Consider the following 15636-nt stretch of genomic DNA (forward strand, 5'->3'; position numbering starts at 1 on the left):
TGATAAGCACCTCGGCTGACGGTGAGGCTGTGGTGCCATCGTTTGACTATATAATTGTGACTCACACTTCCGTGATGTACAAAGATAACACAATACCTATGTTATTTTTCATGTTTTCCTTCTGGTAGTTACATAGTCTCTGAAATTCCCAACTATGGTGAGTTTTAGAAATATTCTATAAAATTCTTAAAAAGGTGAAAGTTATTTTAAAAACAAAAAACAATTTTTCTCAGACACAGTCCCTTCAAGTTGTGTTTAACGCCACATTTGTTTAGATGAGTTGTACAACTCTGTATTTTTAATCTTTATGTACCAATTCAGTGTAAATGCAGGAAGGAAGAGAAAAGAAAACCTTGAGTAGTTTTATGGAAAGAGTCAACAAGGGAGCTCAAATTGTTGAAATTAGATTGGAAATAAGTAAGTGTAGAACAGAACGGTCACGTTACCATGAAAAACAACTCATGTTACAGAATCACTAGAAGTCCCAGGTGCTATCCATTGCACCACAGAGCCACCTTGTTATATAATCTTTCTAATTTGCTAGATAAAAACAAAATTGTCTCTGAGTTTCCCAGCAATTAGTACAGTAATACAAACACATCAGTTTAGATACTCAATTTTTCAGGAGTTTTTGTTGTTGTTGATGTTGTTGTTTTTCCCAGGAGCTTTAAAAACAAGCCTCATGCTTAGGAAAAGTCTATAATGCCAATATCAGAAAAAAACCAAAACACCAGTGGGTAACTGGAAAGGCTACTTATAATACAAGAACTGAAAGATTAGCAAATTCGAACTACAGAAAAGAGTAACAGGTCCCTTAGTGTTGTCTCAATGGAATAAATAGTAACTAATATACAAATATAACTAAATGTAATACGGTTATGTGCTGACATTTTTTAAATGACGAACATGTTACCAAAACACAGTTTGGTAAACATGGTGGTTAAGAAGAACAAATATTTTACCTTCTAATTTCCTTATTTTCTAACAACATACATTAATTAATGCACGGTTAGATTTTAGAGTTATTTATAGCAGTAATTCTTATAATATTTTTGGGTAACATACCAATTTGAAATGCTGATGAGAATCTCCCCAAACCGTAAATAGGAGCCAGGTTTCAGTATCTCATAAAACATAACCAAGAATGCTTTTGTTATACAACTCAGGGTTTAAAAGTCTTGGACTACAGTAATGGCTATGACTACTGGTCATAGTCATGATTATTGATCCTCTCTATATAGCTTGAAAACCATTTTCTTTTATTTTTATTTATTTATTATTTATTTAATATTTATTTATCGCTTCCCTTTTGTTGCCCTTGTTGTTTTATTGTTGTAGTTATTATTGTTGTTGTCGTTGCTGGATAGGACAGAGAGAAATAGAGAGAGGAGGGGAAGACAGAGAGGGGGAGAGAAAGATAGACACCTGCAGACCTGCTTCACCGCCTGTGAAGCGACTCCCCTGCAGGTGGGGAGCTGGGGGCTCGAACCAGGATCCTTATGCTGGTCCTTGTGCTTTGCACCACCTGCGCTTAACCCACTGCCCTACCACCCTACTCCCTTCTTTTATTTTTTCATTATTGGGTAGAGACAGTGAAAAACTGAGGTGGGGAAGAGAGGGAAAGATACAGAGACACCTGCAGCTCTACTTCACCACTCATGAAGCTCTCCTCCTGCAGGTAGGGAGCAGAGGCTCTGAACCCTGGACCTTGCACAGTGTAATGTGTGCGCTTAACCAGGTGAACCACCTCCTGGCCCTGAAAACTATGTTCTCTTAACCAGCATTCTGAAAGGTGTTGAGTTTAACTGCACTCAATATTATTGAAGTGAAGTTATGTTAAATGTGGAGTCATACCCTTTAAGTGACCTGTTGCATTAAGATAGGATTCACATCCTAAAAACTCAGCTAACACACACACACATACACAAATCTCAGAATGCCCATCACTCCAGTTTGGACTAATTATTAACTGAGTGATGATTTTCCTTACAAAGGAATATGGGTGCCTTTGCAGTATGAGATAAACAGCAAGATATTCCATGCCATAAAGTATGGTTGAAAACAATGACATCTTAAAAACCAAAAAAGCTTAAATCAAGCATCTTTAAGCAATGTAAGTTCTGTCATGTGATAGACTGTAGTACATACTGGTTTCAATTCCTCACTTTTTTTGTAGTAATATTATCCATTCACAACCTTGCCATGACCTCACTTTAGGCAAAGTGTACCTCCCTGACCTACAACGTTTGAGTTTAGTAATGTGATGTGCTATTGATAGTAATAGGGTAGCAGATATGACCAGAGCAAAGGCTTCAAATACATTGAAAGAAATGTGTGGAACTAGGCTTACTCTTTTGCACTCCTGCCTTTTGCCAAAAGAATATGCCTCAGACAGCTACTGATCCAAGGAGGATGGGAAACAAATGAAGCAGATCTGGATCCTAGAAACAGTTTGGAACCAAGCCTAGGCTCAGCCTTGATGAGCTGAACCCCAACCCTGTATGTGAGTAAGAAATAAAGATTTAGGTTTACTTGAACTTGACGGTGTCTTTATTTTAAGCATTACTGCGCAACATGTACATTATTATTATTACTACAGTAAATATAGGCTACTGTTACAACTGTAAATATCAGTAACTTTTTTAATATAGACCATGAGCAATAAATCAGTGGGGCTTACATATTAAGGACAATATTTTTTTTCCCTAAGGGAGGATAATAGTTTATCAAATTAACAGGTCTTATCCACGTTGACTTTTTCACTAATATTTATGTTTTAGACTGGTTTTCTATCTGTAAGATGTATGTTTAAATAGCTCAATAGTGCACTGAAAGCAGAGACACAGGAGTGATGAGTCCTGGTGGGAACCAATATGTTTAAATTAGAAATTATTTAGGATTAATCATATATAACTATACAGAAAAGAACAATTGTAGTTGGTTTTACTATGTTTCTACATTTTCTACCTTTATTACTTGCACATAAAATACAATATTCCTCTTACTTTCCAAATAAGGAATTCTCAAAATAGCTTCCTCATTAAATACCTACGTTATACATATTAAGTCAGACGTAGTTCAAGAAGGTCATTCATTTATCAGATGAATATTAAAAACTCTTTTAAAAAGTTAATTGCAGTAGAAAAAAAATTGGGGCTCTGAGCTGTAATCCAACTGGCATTATAACAGAAACTTGTTTTAACTGTTTAATCATTCAACCAAGCTGGGGTTTACTCATTACATTAATGTACTAAAGTCATATAAACCACATGGTATCAAATTCCATTTCCAACTATCCTACTAACCTTTACTCATTTGTACTTTAGTTACAGACACAAAGATTTCCATCTTAGTATCACTGAGGTTCAGTGCACAGCAAGAGTGTTAATGTTCCTGGAACATGTGTCAGTCAGTCAGTCTAGATGGCAATGCTGTGACACTACAGCCCTTCTAATTTAAGAACATTCAGAACTCTAGTAATTGGAAGTTGTAGCTAACGTGTAATTCTTTCACACTGGAGAGATATATACTCAATTGTGCATATAAAATACATAATGTGTAACAACACACGTTTGATCTCATATACTACTGGCTTTATTTTTATACATGTAACAAGACCTAAGACTTAGGTATAAAATTACAAAATAACTGAAAACAAAATTAAGTGAAGCATATATCCCCAGTATATTTTAAAGTCTTACTAAGCACATTTAATTTAGATTTGAGGTAAACTTAAAATAAAATGTACCTTATGCAATAAATAAGATTAACTCCAAGTAGATGAGATATTTTAATGTAAGACCTGAAAAATTCATAGATAAAAATAAAGGTGGAATGCTTCCTGACACAAAAAAAGCAAAAGCAGGGCTAGGGAGATGGCCTTCCCATGTAGGAGGCCCTGGACTTGATCCCTGGCATGACGTGGGAAAACCAGGAACAGCGCAGGACACTCTGGCGCTTCCATGCTTCCATGGAAGGTGAAGCACTGCTATGGTGCCTCTCCTTTCTCTACTTCTCCCCTACTCCAACCTCTCCTATTTCTAAATGCTGCCTGCTCAGTAGTGGTGTGATGCATATAGGAGGTCTGAGTTCATTCCCCAGCACTGACACCCCCCCCCCCCACACACAGAATAACAACAAATGGGACTAGACCCAAGTTAAAAGCTTCTGTAATGGGAACAAAATTTCTCCTGAAGCTTCCCTGGGCAGATGGGTCCCCTGCACATGGTAATGTGTGCTGATATCACCTGACCTCTCTATTGGATGCTCTTATCTGTGAAATATAAAAATAAAAAATCCCAAATAAGCAAACTAACCTGAGGTCTTGGATTAGAGAAAAAACTGGTAGGTTCTTAGAGGAGAGGAGGGTTAATATAAGAGATGGGATTATAGGGACAGTCCCAACTAGGACTGGAAATAAAGATACTACACTATAAAAAAAAGGGAGGAGGTGCAAAGGTTTACATACCTGATGTTCCAAAGACTACATCCCAAGGGGAGCTAATGGGCTGCTGTTCTCCTTGGGCTCCACCTTCTTTATCTGTGCCTTGAACTCCAATGCCAGCTACAGTGCTCACCGTCTCAGTTTCTAGGTCAATCTGTAGAAAGGAACAAGCATTTTATGCCATGTATGTTACACGTTGTATATTAAAATTTCCAACAGAATACATAGAAAGTGCCTGCAAGGGAGCCAAGCAGTTGGTGCATCTGGTTAAGTGCACAGATTACCAAGGGCAAGAGCCTGGGTTTGAGTCTCCTCTCCCCACCTATAGGGAGTCTGCTTCATGAACACTAAAACAGGTCTGCAGGTGTCTATCTTTCTCTCTGTCTCCCCTGACTTTTCAAATTATCTCTGTCCTAATAATAATAATAATAATAATAAAATCAGTGGGGGGAGGAGAAAAGAAAAATTGCCACTGGAAGCAGTGGATTCATAGTGTGGGCACCGAGACCCAGCAATAACCCTAGTGGCAATAAAAAAAAATTTTTTAAGTCCCTACAACACAAATAAACTCCCCCCCTTCCCTCCCCACCTCCATCAGGTGCCTGCACAATGACTGCACTCATCCTGGTGGCTGGTGTGTGTGTGTGTGTGTGTGTGTGTGTGTGTGTGTGTGTGTGTGTGTGTGTGTGTGTTTGGCTCTGTTTTGTTTCCTCTATAGAGAAAGAATGAATGAAGGGGTGGGGGGGACCTGCAGTATTACTCCATTGCTCATGAAGCTTCCCCATTCTAGCCCCCCTGCAGCTGAGAGTGGAGGCTTGAGCCTGGAACCTCATGCATGGTGACATGTGTGCTTTACTGGGAAGGCCACCATCCAATCCCTGCAAACATAATTTTAAAAACAAGTTAAGTGGGGTTGGATGGTGGCACCTGGTTGAGCACCCCAGTTCCCATCTGCAGGGAGAAAGCTTTCAAAGTGGCAAAGCAGTGTTGTAGGTGTCTCTTTGCCTCTCCACCTCTCTGTCACCCCATTCCTTTGCAATTTCTGGCTGTTTCTATACAATAAATAAACAAAGATAAAAATTTTTAAAGTTAATCAAGTGTAGAGTCACCTTTGTACAAATGTCAAGACTCAGTACTTTCCATTTCCCCCACTCTTACTCCCAAAAGACTGGTATTGCTCTCTTAACTATAAAACATCTAAAAAAGAAAGTGAAATTTTAAAACAAATCCTAGGAAGAAATGCATTTTTCTTAAAATCAAATTCATTTCGAGCATTTCAGTTATGCCTGACTAACATATAACTTTTAATATGTGCTAGGTACTGACCAAAGAGTTATTCATTTTTATTAAAACCCTAGGTAGAAGGACTTGTGTTAAATGAGATAAGCCCAAGTAAGGATAACTACAGATGCTCTCACTCACAGTGGAATTTAAGAAGGAAGGACAGAAAGGGAAAACACAAACTAAAGCTTGGACTGGGTTTGGTGTCTTGTACCTGAACAAAGGTCTCTGGAGAAGAAGGGGATGAGATGGGGCAGGGGGGATGGGGCCTGGGGTCTCTGATACATGATGGAGGGAAGGACGTAGGTTTGGGATGATACTTCTGCAGCTAAGTGAAAGATTGTATCTGTGTGCCAACAACTGTACTGTGTAATCTGTTAACCCCAATAAAGGATAAAAAAAAAAAAAGCCTATGACTATCAATTTGATGATTTTTGAGAAAACCAAGGCACTAATTATTAAGCAACTCTTCCCTAGATCCAACAGCTAGTAAGTCAAGATTCTGGGACTTGTACTCCATTTTAGCTCTACTGTTCTATTCTGCTTCAACTTAATAAATTGAGATATTGATGTATTCTATTGGGGAAAAGAAAAGTACTGAAAAAAAAGATGTCCTGGTCTCATTTTCTGAGATTCTCCCCCTAACAATTTATCATAAAGGCTTTTAAACATACAGCAGAGCCTAAAGAAATTTGCAGCAAATATTTATACAGTCACATCTACTACTAATCTTTCACTTATTTGCTTGATCATGCTTTTAATGAGCTATTAAGCCCTCAATCCATTTGCATTTTATGATGCATTTAAAAATAAATTATAAACAATAGTGTCCCTAAATAGACGAGCAAACTTACTGCTAGTTAGTCCCATATTTTAAAATAATATTTATTAATTTATCATATATATATATAGAGAGAGAGAGAGAGAGAGGGGGGGGGAAGAGAATACTGCTTAGCTCTGACTTATGGTAGTGCCAGAGATAAAGCCTGGACCTTAGAGCCTTAGGCATGAATGTTTTTTGCATGATCATTAGGCTATCTCCTCAGCCCAAGTTCCATACTTCTACAGATTTCTTCTGTCCTTTTTTGAGATAAAACAATGAAATTCATGTATGATTCCACTTGTTAAAAAAAAAAGGTATTCTAAAAATAGTTTATATACACTTTGTACAGGAGTTGAATTTTTTTGAACAATAAAAAGCTTTATCAAGTTTGGCTATTTCTGGGGAATGGGAATAAACATCAAGATAATTTTCTTCATTTATGGTTAGTTCATTAAAAAATCGCATATTACTGGGCCGAGGAAATAGCCTAATGATTATGCAAAATGACCATCATGGCCAAGGCTCTGAAATCACAGGTTCAATACCCAGACTTGTCATAAATCAGAACTGAGCTCTGATCTCTCTATATTGTTCCATCTGTATCTTTCATTAAAATAGAGTACAAAAAATCATATTGATTATATAATAAAATGAAGCTAGTTTAATGATATGGTTATCCAAGTAAAGCTGTAGGGAGACAGCAATGGTATGATTTTTTTTTTTTCCTCTTGCTTTGAGAAAATTTAACTGGAAAAGGACAAAGCATCACTTGGTAGTGATTGGGGAATACTTCAAAATGAAAAGCTTTTTGATGATTGAGTTTATACCTCTGAAACAGAGGATTTTAAAAAATGACTTAATGGGTTTCTCTTGTATGGCAACTTTAGGTGGGCACCTGGGAAAACAAGATAACCAAGAATACAACCAAAGCGTTACCTGGGGTGGGGTGGGGTGGGGGGGAGTGAGTTCATAGTAAGGATGCTTTGAGGCACTTACATTCCCACTTCACATATTTAATGAAGCAAATAAATACTTGTTTTTATGATTAGAACTATAAAGTTTTAAATGGAAAGTTACCTTTCTTATAAGATGGTTTTCAGTATCTGCCACATATATGACATTATTCATTATGGCTACACCCTGTGGGGAATTAAAAGCTGACTCTGAAAATTGTCCATCTTTTCTTCCAGGGTTGGGACCTAAAAGACAAGATAATCATAAGACCAATTCTTCTACTCAAAATGTGATGTTAAAGTAAATACAGATAAGAAGAAGTATGTATTGGAAGGTGGGATATTAATGTAAATAACAGAGTACTACCTAAAAGTGAAAAAGTATCCTATAAAGTTTTTCTTAAAAGCAAGTAAGTCTTGCTTATGACAGGGTTTACTAGGTAATGGTTACTGGTAAACTGAGTGCGAAAGCATGTCAGAAGAATGACATGTACAAGCAACATAACAACTGCTAGTTAGATTAGGAGTAGCGAAAATAATATTAAGAGTGACCTGGTTTAACGGCCTTCTTCTCAGCTTCTATAATACAGGTGGAGTTTCAAGGGCAAAGACAACAGCACGATACAGTAGAACTGCTACTGCAGTGATCCAAGGGCGAGCTGCTCAGTCTCTAAGTTAGCATCCCCAAGCTGGGCACTGCAGAGCTCCATTTTCTCAGTTACAGTAGGAGGGAGCACCAACTAAAATGCCCTCAGAGTATGTTTTAAATCCCAGCTCTACCCTCTTCCTAGTTGGGCAAGATGATCCTGGGAAGTTCTTTGTGTCTTGAGTTATCTTCTATAAGATAAAACTAATACCACCTTGGGAGTCAGGTGGTAGCACAGCGGGTTAGCGCGTGTGGCGCAAAGCGCAAGGACCAGTTAGGATCCTGGTTCGAGCCCCCGGCTCCCCACCTCCAGGGGAGTTGCTTCACAGGCGGTGAAGCAGGACTGCAGGTGTCTCTCTGTCTCTCTCTTCTCTCTCAATTTCTCTCTGTCTCTATCCAATAACAACAACAACATAAAAAGCTAATACCACCTCATAGTAATATGGGGACTAATCGCTAATGTTTTTTATACTTCTGTTTTGTTGCACTCAAAAGATTCAGACTTAACATTCTTATAGAAGAAAAGTGAAATTATATGTAAATCCTAGGTTACTTATTTTTTATAATCTAAGACTCAAGTTCCTAGGGGACTGTCCTGATCTTTAAAAATATACAGCTAAATTATGATGGAAAATGAAATAAAACACTTCCATTTAATATGTCTGAAATTCAAAGGATATGCATTACTTTCATAAATGTAATCTTTATTATTTATATTTTTCTTTTTTCTTCTTTTTATTTTTTATGTCAGCAGGGTTGCTACTGGGGTTCAGTGCTTGCTCAGTGACTCCACTGCTCCCAGGAGCCATTTTTCTTTGATAAAAGAGGGGTAGAGACAGAGACAGAGACAGAGACAGGGAGAGGAAGACACGTTTGTGGCAAGTTCCACGACTTGACAAGTTTCACTCTCTGCAGGTGGCTACCAGAGGCTTGACCCCAGGCCTTCGTGCATGGCAACAAATGCATGTGCTCTGTCAGGTGTGTACCACCTGGCCCCATGTGTTACTTTTAAAAATAAAATGGCTGGGGGTGGGTGGTGGCTCACCTTGTTGAGCACACGTTACAATGTGCAAGGACCTGGGTTTGAGTCCCTGGTCTGTCCCCTGCCACCCTGCAGGGGAAAAGCTTTGCGAATGGTTAAGCAGTGCTGTGGGTGTCTCTCTGTCTCTCTCCCTCGACCCCTTCCCACTTGATTTCTGGCTGCCTCTATCCAATAAATAAAGATAATTTAAAAATATTTAAAAAATGGATATCCAAATATAATTTAAAAAAATCTAACAAGGATTTTCTTTCATTGATCTGAAGAGAACTCTTTTGGATATTTCTGTTGGATTATTTTGATGGCGTGAGATTATATCAGATACCATACTTTAGTGAGCAAAATAATTTCACAAATCTGTTCTTTCTTTAAATTTTTTATATTTATTTATTCCCTTTTGTTGCCCTTGTTGTTTTATTGTTATAGTTATTATTGTTGTTATTGATATCGCTGTTGGATAGGACAGAGAAAAATCGAGAGAGGAGGGAAAGACACCTGCAGATCTGCTTCACCACTTGTGAAGCAACTCCCTTGCAGGTGGGGAGATGGGGGGCTCGAACTGGGATCCTAGTCTTGTGCTTTGCACCACATGCACTTAACCCACTGCACTACTGCCCGACTCCCCTATAATTTGTTCTTAATATATTTAATTTAAGCCAATTTTCTTTAAAACATATGGACTGGACATTGTGAATTGCACCAAAGCAAAGGACTTTGGGGAGGGAGGGGGAGAAAAGACAGGAGGAAACCTCTGGGGGTCCATTATATAATGAAACTGTATATGTCAGTGATTACATTGTAGTCTTAACCCCCTCAAAAATACATATTGTGTATCATAATTAGAAACAAACATTACCTCCAATGCTGTACTGGATTTGTCCATTCTTCCAGACAACCAAAATTCTGTGATGTCCAGTGTCTGCTATTACTAACCTATTAGAAACATGGTCTACTGTTATTTTGCCAGGAAACAGCAATGGTGAAGGTGGCAAGGAGTCTTTGTAAAGTTTTACTCCAATCTTATTGTCTTTGATCTGCCCCCTGTCTTTGTAATACTTTAAAGCTATTGAAGCATATAGGAATAATTTATCTTTGTGCCCCTCTCCAATTAAAGAAAATAACATGTTTCCACGGGGTCCAAGTATGACCAGTGTTGGCCAACAAGAAACTTCAAGTTCTTGCCAGAGGCTAGCCTCTGCATCGTTAACCACGGGGTGGGTGATGTCGTATCGAAGGATGGCACTCTTGATGTTATCCAGGACTTTTTCATTTGGAAACTTTGCTGAGTGAACACCAACAATCAGAAGACCATCTAAATGGGAAAAGAATATATGGAAAACATTACAACGCACTAATATTTGAATATATAAAAGCACATTAGGTTTGGGATCACTAATAAATATTAATAGTCCAGAAAAAAAATTTTTTAAAAAAAAGAGGCAAAGCTAGTGCTTTCAACTTCGCTTAAATACATGTAAACATTTAGCAAATTTTGATTTCATGACAATCTTATATAAAAACATAGGATAACATATGATCAAAAATCATGTGGTTACTTCAGGATAAAAACTATTGACATCCTTTACCTAGACAAAGGAGTAAGAAAACAGCCTATTTGTTGAACATGTTACAAAACAGCTTACAAAGATGCTGAAATTTTGTATACATGTTTTCAACCCGGTATAAAGCCCTCGTAATAACTCTAAATGCATTCTGTCGCCGTTTACTTGTTTATTTGATCATTTTCACTCTAAGCCTTCTCACTTCTTTCTTAAGTTCATTTTTCATCCTCGTTTATTTCTCTTACCCTGCTTCATATTAGTGCCCCTTAGAGACTGTTAATTTATTGTGTACCTTATAATCTGATTTTTATTTCTACTATAATTCTGACTTTTTTCCCTTCTATTTCTTTTCTAGGTTTTTAACCAATATTGGTTTCTCCCTTTAGTTGGTGTCCATTTCTATTCTTATTTAAATTTCTGACTAGAACTTTTTAAAAAATATATATATATATATTCCTTAATGCTGTTTGAGGCTATGTAATTCAATTTGGAGCACTGTGCTTCATTACATTTGTGCTGAAAACTTTCAGAAATAGTTTACCTTTAAATCACATTTCTACGTTTCTTACAGTTTTTATGGTTTTAAAGCCATTGTGATTTTTGTTTTTAATAGATAGGGAAAGAAAGAGTTCATAGAACTCAGTCTCCCTTTAATGTGGTAGGTAGGGGTTGGGCTTGAACCTGGGTCACACACATCGCAACGCAGCACACACTATCTAAGTGAGCTATTTTGGTGGCCCATCAATGTGATTTCAAAAAAAAAATTCTTGGGGCTGGGCGGCAGTACATATTACCAAGTGTAAGGACCTGGGCTCAAGCCCCCTCTTTCCACATGTCGGGGGCAGTGGGGCACTGAGAGCCGTCAAACAGGTCTGCAGGTGTCTTTCTCTCCCCCTCTCTGTCTCCCCCTCCTCTCTCAATTTCCCTCTATACTATGTAATAAAAATTAGAAAGGAAGAAAAGTCAAGAGAAAATGGCTGCCAGGAGTTGTGGATCACAGTGCCAGCGCTGAGCCCCAGTGGTGTCTGGGGTGGGGGGAGAATAAAACTCTCGTTTATTACATAGGCAGGGTTTCTACTTTGAGTCCAGCCTCTTTTGATAATTCTTCATTCTGTGCAGTTTTATATTTAGATAGCATCATTAGAAGGAGGGCATCACATATATTTTCACTTGTTTCTGCAAGATTCTTAACTTCACTCTCGTATTTTCTTTTCTGAGACTATCTTCAAGGGAAGCCACACCTCTAAATAACTGTTTCTCTGCTAGAAGATATGCTCCTGTGAAACTTGTTTCTAGACCGTTTCTAGGATCTGCTGAGCATTCTCAGCTTTCTCACCTACTAAAACCATACTTGTCTGCTGGAGCACAAGTTTACTTTTGAGTCTTTAAAGTACTATTTGTTTATTTGCTAATTATTTTTTCCTAATTTGCTTTGTTTCCACAGCACCCTGAAATGCTTTCTTGATACTAATCAGAAATGTTTGAAGATATCTGTGTTATTATTTCATTGCTACTCTTCCCCTTACTTGATTGCAATTCCTATTAATTATTCAGGCACTAAAAATGCTTTATTCATTATTTACAAGCACAATGCTGAATGCAGTAGGGAATATGAATGATGAATACATGGTATATAAATACTGAGGTAATTTACACATTTGTTCTAAATAACCTCCCCACAGCTCTTCGTGTGTTCCATTTTGTTTTGCTGTTTGAACAGGACAGAGAGAAATTGAGAGGGGAGGAGGAAATAGAGAGGGAGAGAGAAAGATAGGCAATTGCAAACCTGCTGCACCACTCTCAAAGCTTCCACCCTGCAGGCTGAGTGCAGGAGCTTGGACCTGGGTTAAGTGCACATGTTAACAAGTGTGAGGACCTGGGTTCAAGGTTCTGACCTCCTCCCAGTGGAGTAACACAATAACAGGCAGGGTTCTGGAGGCTGACTGGCAGGTGGTTCGCCCAGTAGAGTGCACATAGTATCATGCATGAGGTCTGGGTTTAAGACCTAGGTCACTATACAGGTGTGCCTGCAGAAGGGGAGGGTGGAGTACAGCTATGGTGTCTTTTCCTTTTTGTCTCTCTGTGCCTCTCTCACTCCCTCTATCATTCATTGCTTAGCTGAAAAATAAACAACAACAAAATCTGTCACCAGAAGCAGTGGCACTCAGTCATACAGGTACTCAGTCCCAGTGATAAGCCTGGTGGCAGAATAAACCCCTCCCCCACCCACACACACCCTGAAAGATTGATATATAAACTGTCAAAGAAGGGAGGAAGGAAGGAAATGTAAAGTGTGCATAAGAAAGAGTTAACATAGAAGACTTGACTGCTAGACTTTCAAAGGTCTGCTTACAAAGCTGGCCCCAGCCTGGATTTCTGGAGGGTTCCCACCATTCCCAGAACTGGTAAGAGTGGTTCGCCATAACTTGATAGTTCATGATGAACACAGGCATTCCTTTGGGGAGTCTGGGATTTGGGGACATGATGTCAAGTACAAGAAGCTGCCTATGTATCCAACTCCCAGTGAGAAACTTGGGCACCAAGTCTCTGATGGGTTTTCCTGGTGGCAACATTTCAGATGTGTGGTGACAATTCCTTGTTAAGGGAATTAGGGACATCTTGTGTCACTCCACTGAGAGGATGGTGGAAGTCTGCCCATGATGCCCTTTACTGTTTCTGCAGTATGTCTTTTGCTATGATACTATATAGCTGTGAGTATAACTTCATGTTGCGTCTTCTAAAGCTCCCTCATGAACACTCCACAGTAAAATTATATTCTGACTCATTTAAAGGTTTAATTTCACTAGAGAATTAGAAGTACATTCTGATAATTTTGGATAAGTGTATAAACCAGGAAAACGGTGTGTACTACATAATGAGAACACCAACACTTACTCAGCAGCATTATGGCACTGAGGGTTTTTGTTGTTTTTCTTTAAGTCTGACATAATTATAGTTAACACACCTACTAATCACATTTTAGAATAGAGCAAGCTTTCCCAGCTGACGTTTTCTTAGGGAACAAGTGCTTTTCCTCAGATAATAGCTACTGTGCTAAAATTGGGTACTATATAATGATATACTATTAATTATCCAGTATAAAGCAGTAAAAAAAATAACAACATAGAAACACTGAAGTATAAAAGAGGAAAAGTGAAACCACTAAGGTACTTACAAGTACCTTAATATTGATATTAATTATGTTCTAAATTACTATGAATTGATAACCATATGGAGTGGCTACATTCTTCAAAAATGTTTGAATATCACAAGCATCCATTATTCTTGTGACTTCTCTGGCATTTTTAATTTCTCCTATAAAAAGCATCACTGGTCACCATTGCAAACCTGATTTTAGAAACTACTTGTACAGAGGAAAGAGACTGAATATTAAATGTGGACTTGTTCAGGGTGCCTATGTTTTTTTTTTAATAAAAGACTTATTATTTTTATGAGAGAGAGAGAAAAAACACAGCATCATTCAGCTCTGTTAACGTGGTGGTGCTGGGGACTAAACCTGGGCTCTCTGGGCTCTGAGTGTCTTTGAGTTCACAAACACTTCCTCATTCAGCTAAGCATTTCTGGCTTACAGATAAAATGAATTGAATATTCCTTTGAATTATAATAGACTGCCAAATGTCACCTTACGAGTGAAAACAGCACTGCTGCAGATATGTTCAAAAACATAACAGATAGTGAGGAGAGAGGCTTCCTAGCTACAAACAAACAAAAAACCAGACTGACTTAGTGCAAGTTTATCAAACTTGCATGTGATCGTTTTTTGCTATTCCTGCTTTTGTGAATGTGAACTGAACTTGTGTTCTGTAAGATAAAAATCTTTTATTTCTAAAGCATTTTCATATGACAGCATATTAATGAAATAACTTGTTTGAAATTACTGTGTTGAAACAAAGTGTTTACTTTTCAGAAGAATGCTTCTGTGTGAAACTAATCTTGATTCTTTTGTCACCATGTACTTTTTGTTGAGTTTTGTGTACAGCTGTTCAAAATTTACTGAGTGTTTTTATATTAGGTAAGTGCTATTTTCAAATATACAAATATACCCTTAGTAGCTGTTTGCTGACTTTGCACTCACATAAACACAATTACTTGGAATACATTTAACAATAAGAGGCTATCTCTTATACTAACAAATGGTCTTTTCTTTTTTATTGTATTTATTTATTTGGGTGTGGGAGGGTCATGGCTTATAGTATAGGTATAGCCTTTCATTTCTCCTTGACAGGTATCTAGGAGATACACCAGGACTCCAGTGTCCTTTCATCCTGAGCCTTTCCCTCCTTATCCAGAGTCCATAGCTTTGGTGCAATACACCACATCCAGTTCAAGTTTCACCCTCTCTCTTCCCTTACTGTTCTTTATTCTTAAGATGCACTATAAGTGAGATCACTCAGTATAGATCTCTTTCTTTGGCTTGTCTCACTCAACATGATCCCTCCAATCCTGACCAAGATATTGCAAAGGAGATCACCTTATCATTTAAAAAATATATTTTTTATTTTTGCTTCCAGGGTTATTGCTGGGGCTTGGTGCCTGCACCATAAATCCACTGCTCCTAGAGGCCATTTTTTCCCAATTTTGTTGCTCTTGTTGTTGTTATTATTGTTATTGTTGTCATTGCTGCTACTGTTGGGTAGGACAGAGAGAAACAGAGAAAGGAGGGGAAGACAGAGAGGGGAAGAGAAAGATAAGACACCTGCAGACTTGCTTCATGCTTGTGAAGTGACCTCCCCTGCAGGTGGGGAGCCAGGGGCTCGAACCAGGATCCTTGAGCCATCTTTATGCTTTGTGCCATATGTGCTTAACCCACTATGCTATCATTCAACCTCCAACCTTATCATTCTTAACAGCTGCATAGTAGTCCATG

At 38.1% G+C, this 15636-nt stretch overlaps 1 protein-coding gene across 3 annotated transcripts in view; it reads right to left on the reverse strand.

Annotated features, from left to right (window-relative positions):
* Positions 1-15636, reverse strand: part of NHLRC2 (NHL repeat containing 2) — a 115333-nt gene that overhangs the window by 91944 nt on the left and 7753 nt on the right. For all 3 annotated transcript variants that reach the window (XM_060171249.1, XM_060171250.1, XM_007519974.3), the window contains exons 3-5: positions 10043-10498; positions 7626-7747; positions 4469-4598 (exon numbers count right to left, since the gene is read on the reverse strand). In XM_060171249.1, the coding sequence (XP_060027232.1) occupies positions 4469-4598; positions 7626-7747; positions 10043-10498 (708 nt within the window). The remainder of the gene's footprint in view (positions 1-4468; positions 4599-7625; positions 7748-10042; positions 10499-15636) is intronic.

Source organism: Erinaceus europaeus, chromosome 14 (genome assembly GCF_950295315.1).
Source record: "Erinaceus europaeus chromosome 14, mEriEur2.1, whole genome shotgun sequence".
Classification (NCBI taxonomy): Eukaryota; Metazoa; Chordata; class Mammalia; order Eulipotyphla; family Erinaceidae; genus Erinaceus; species Erinaceus europaeus.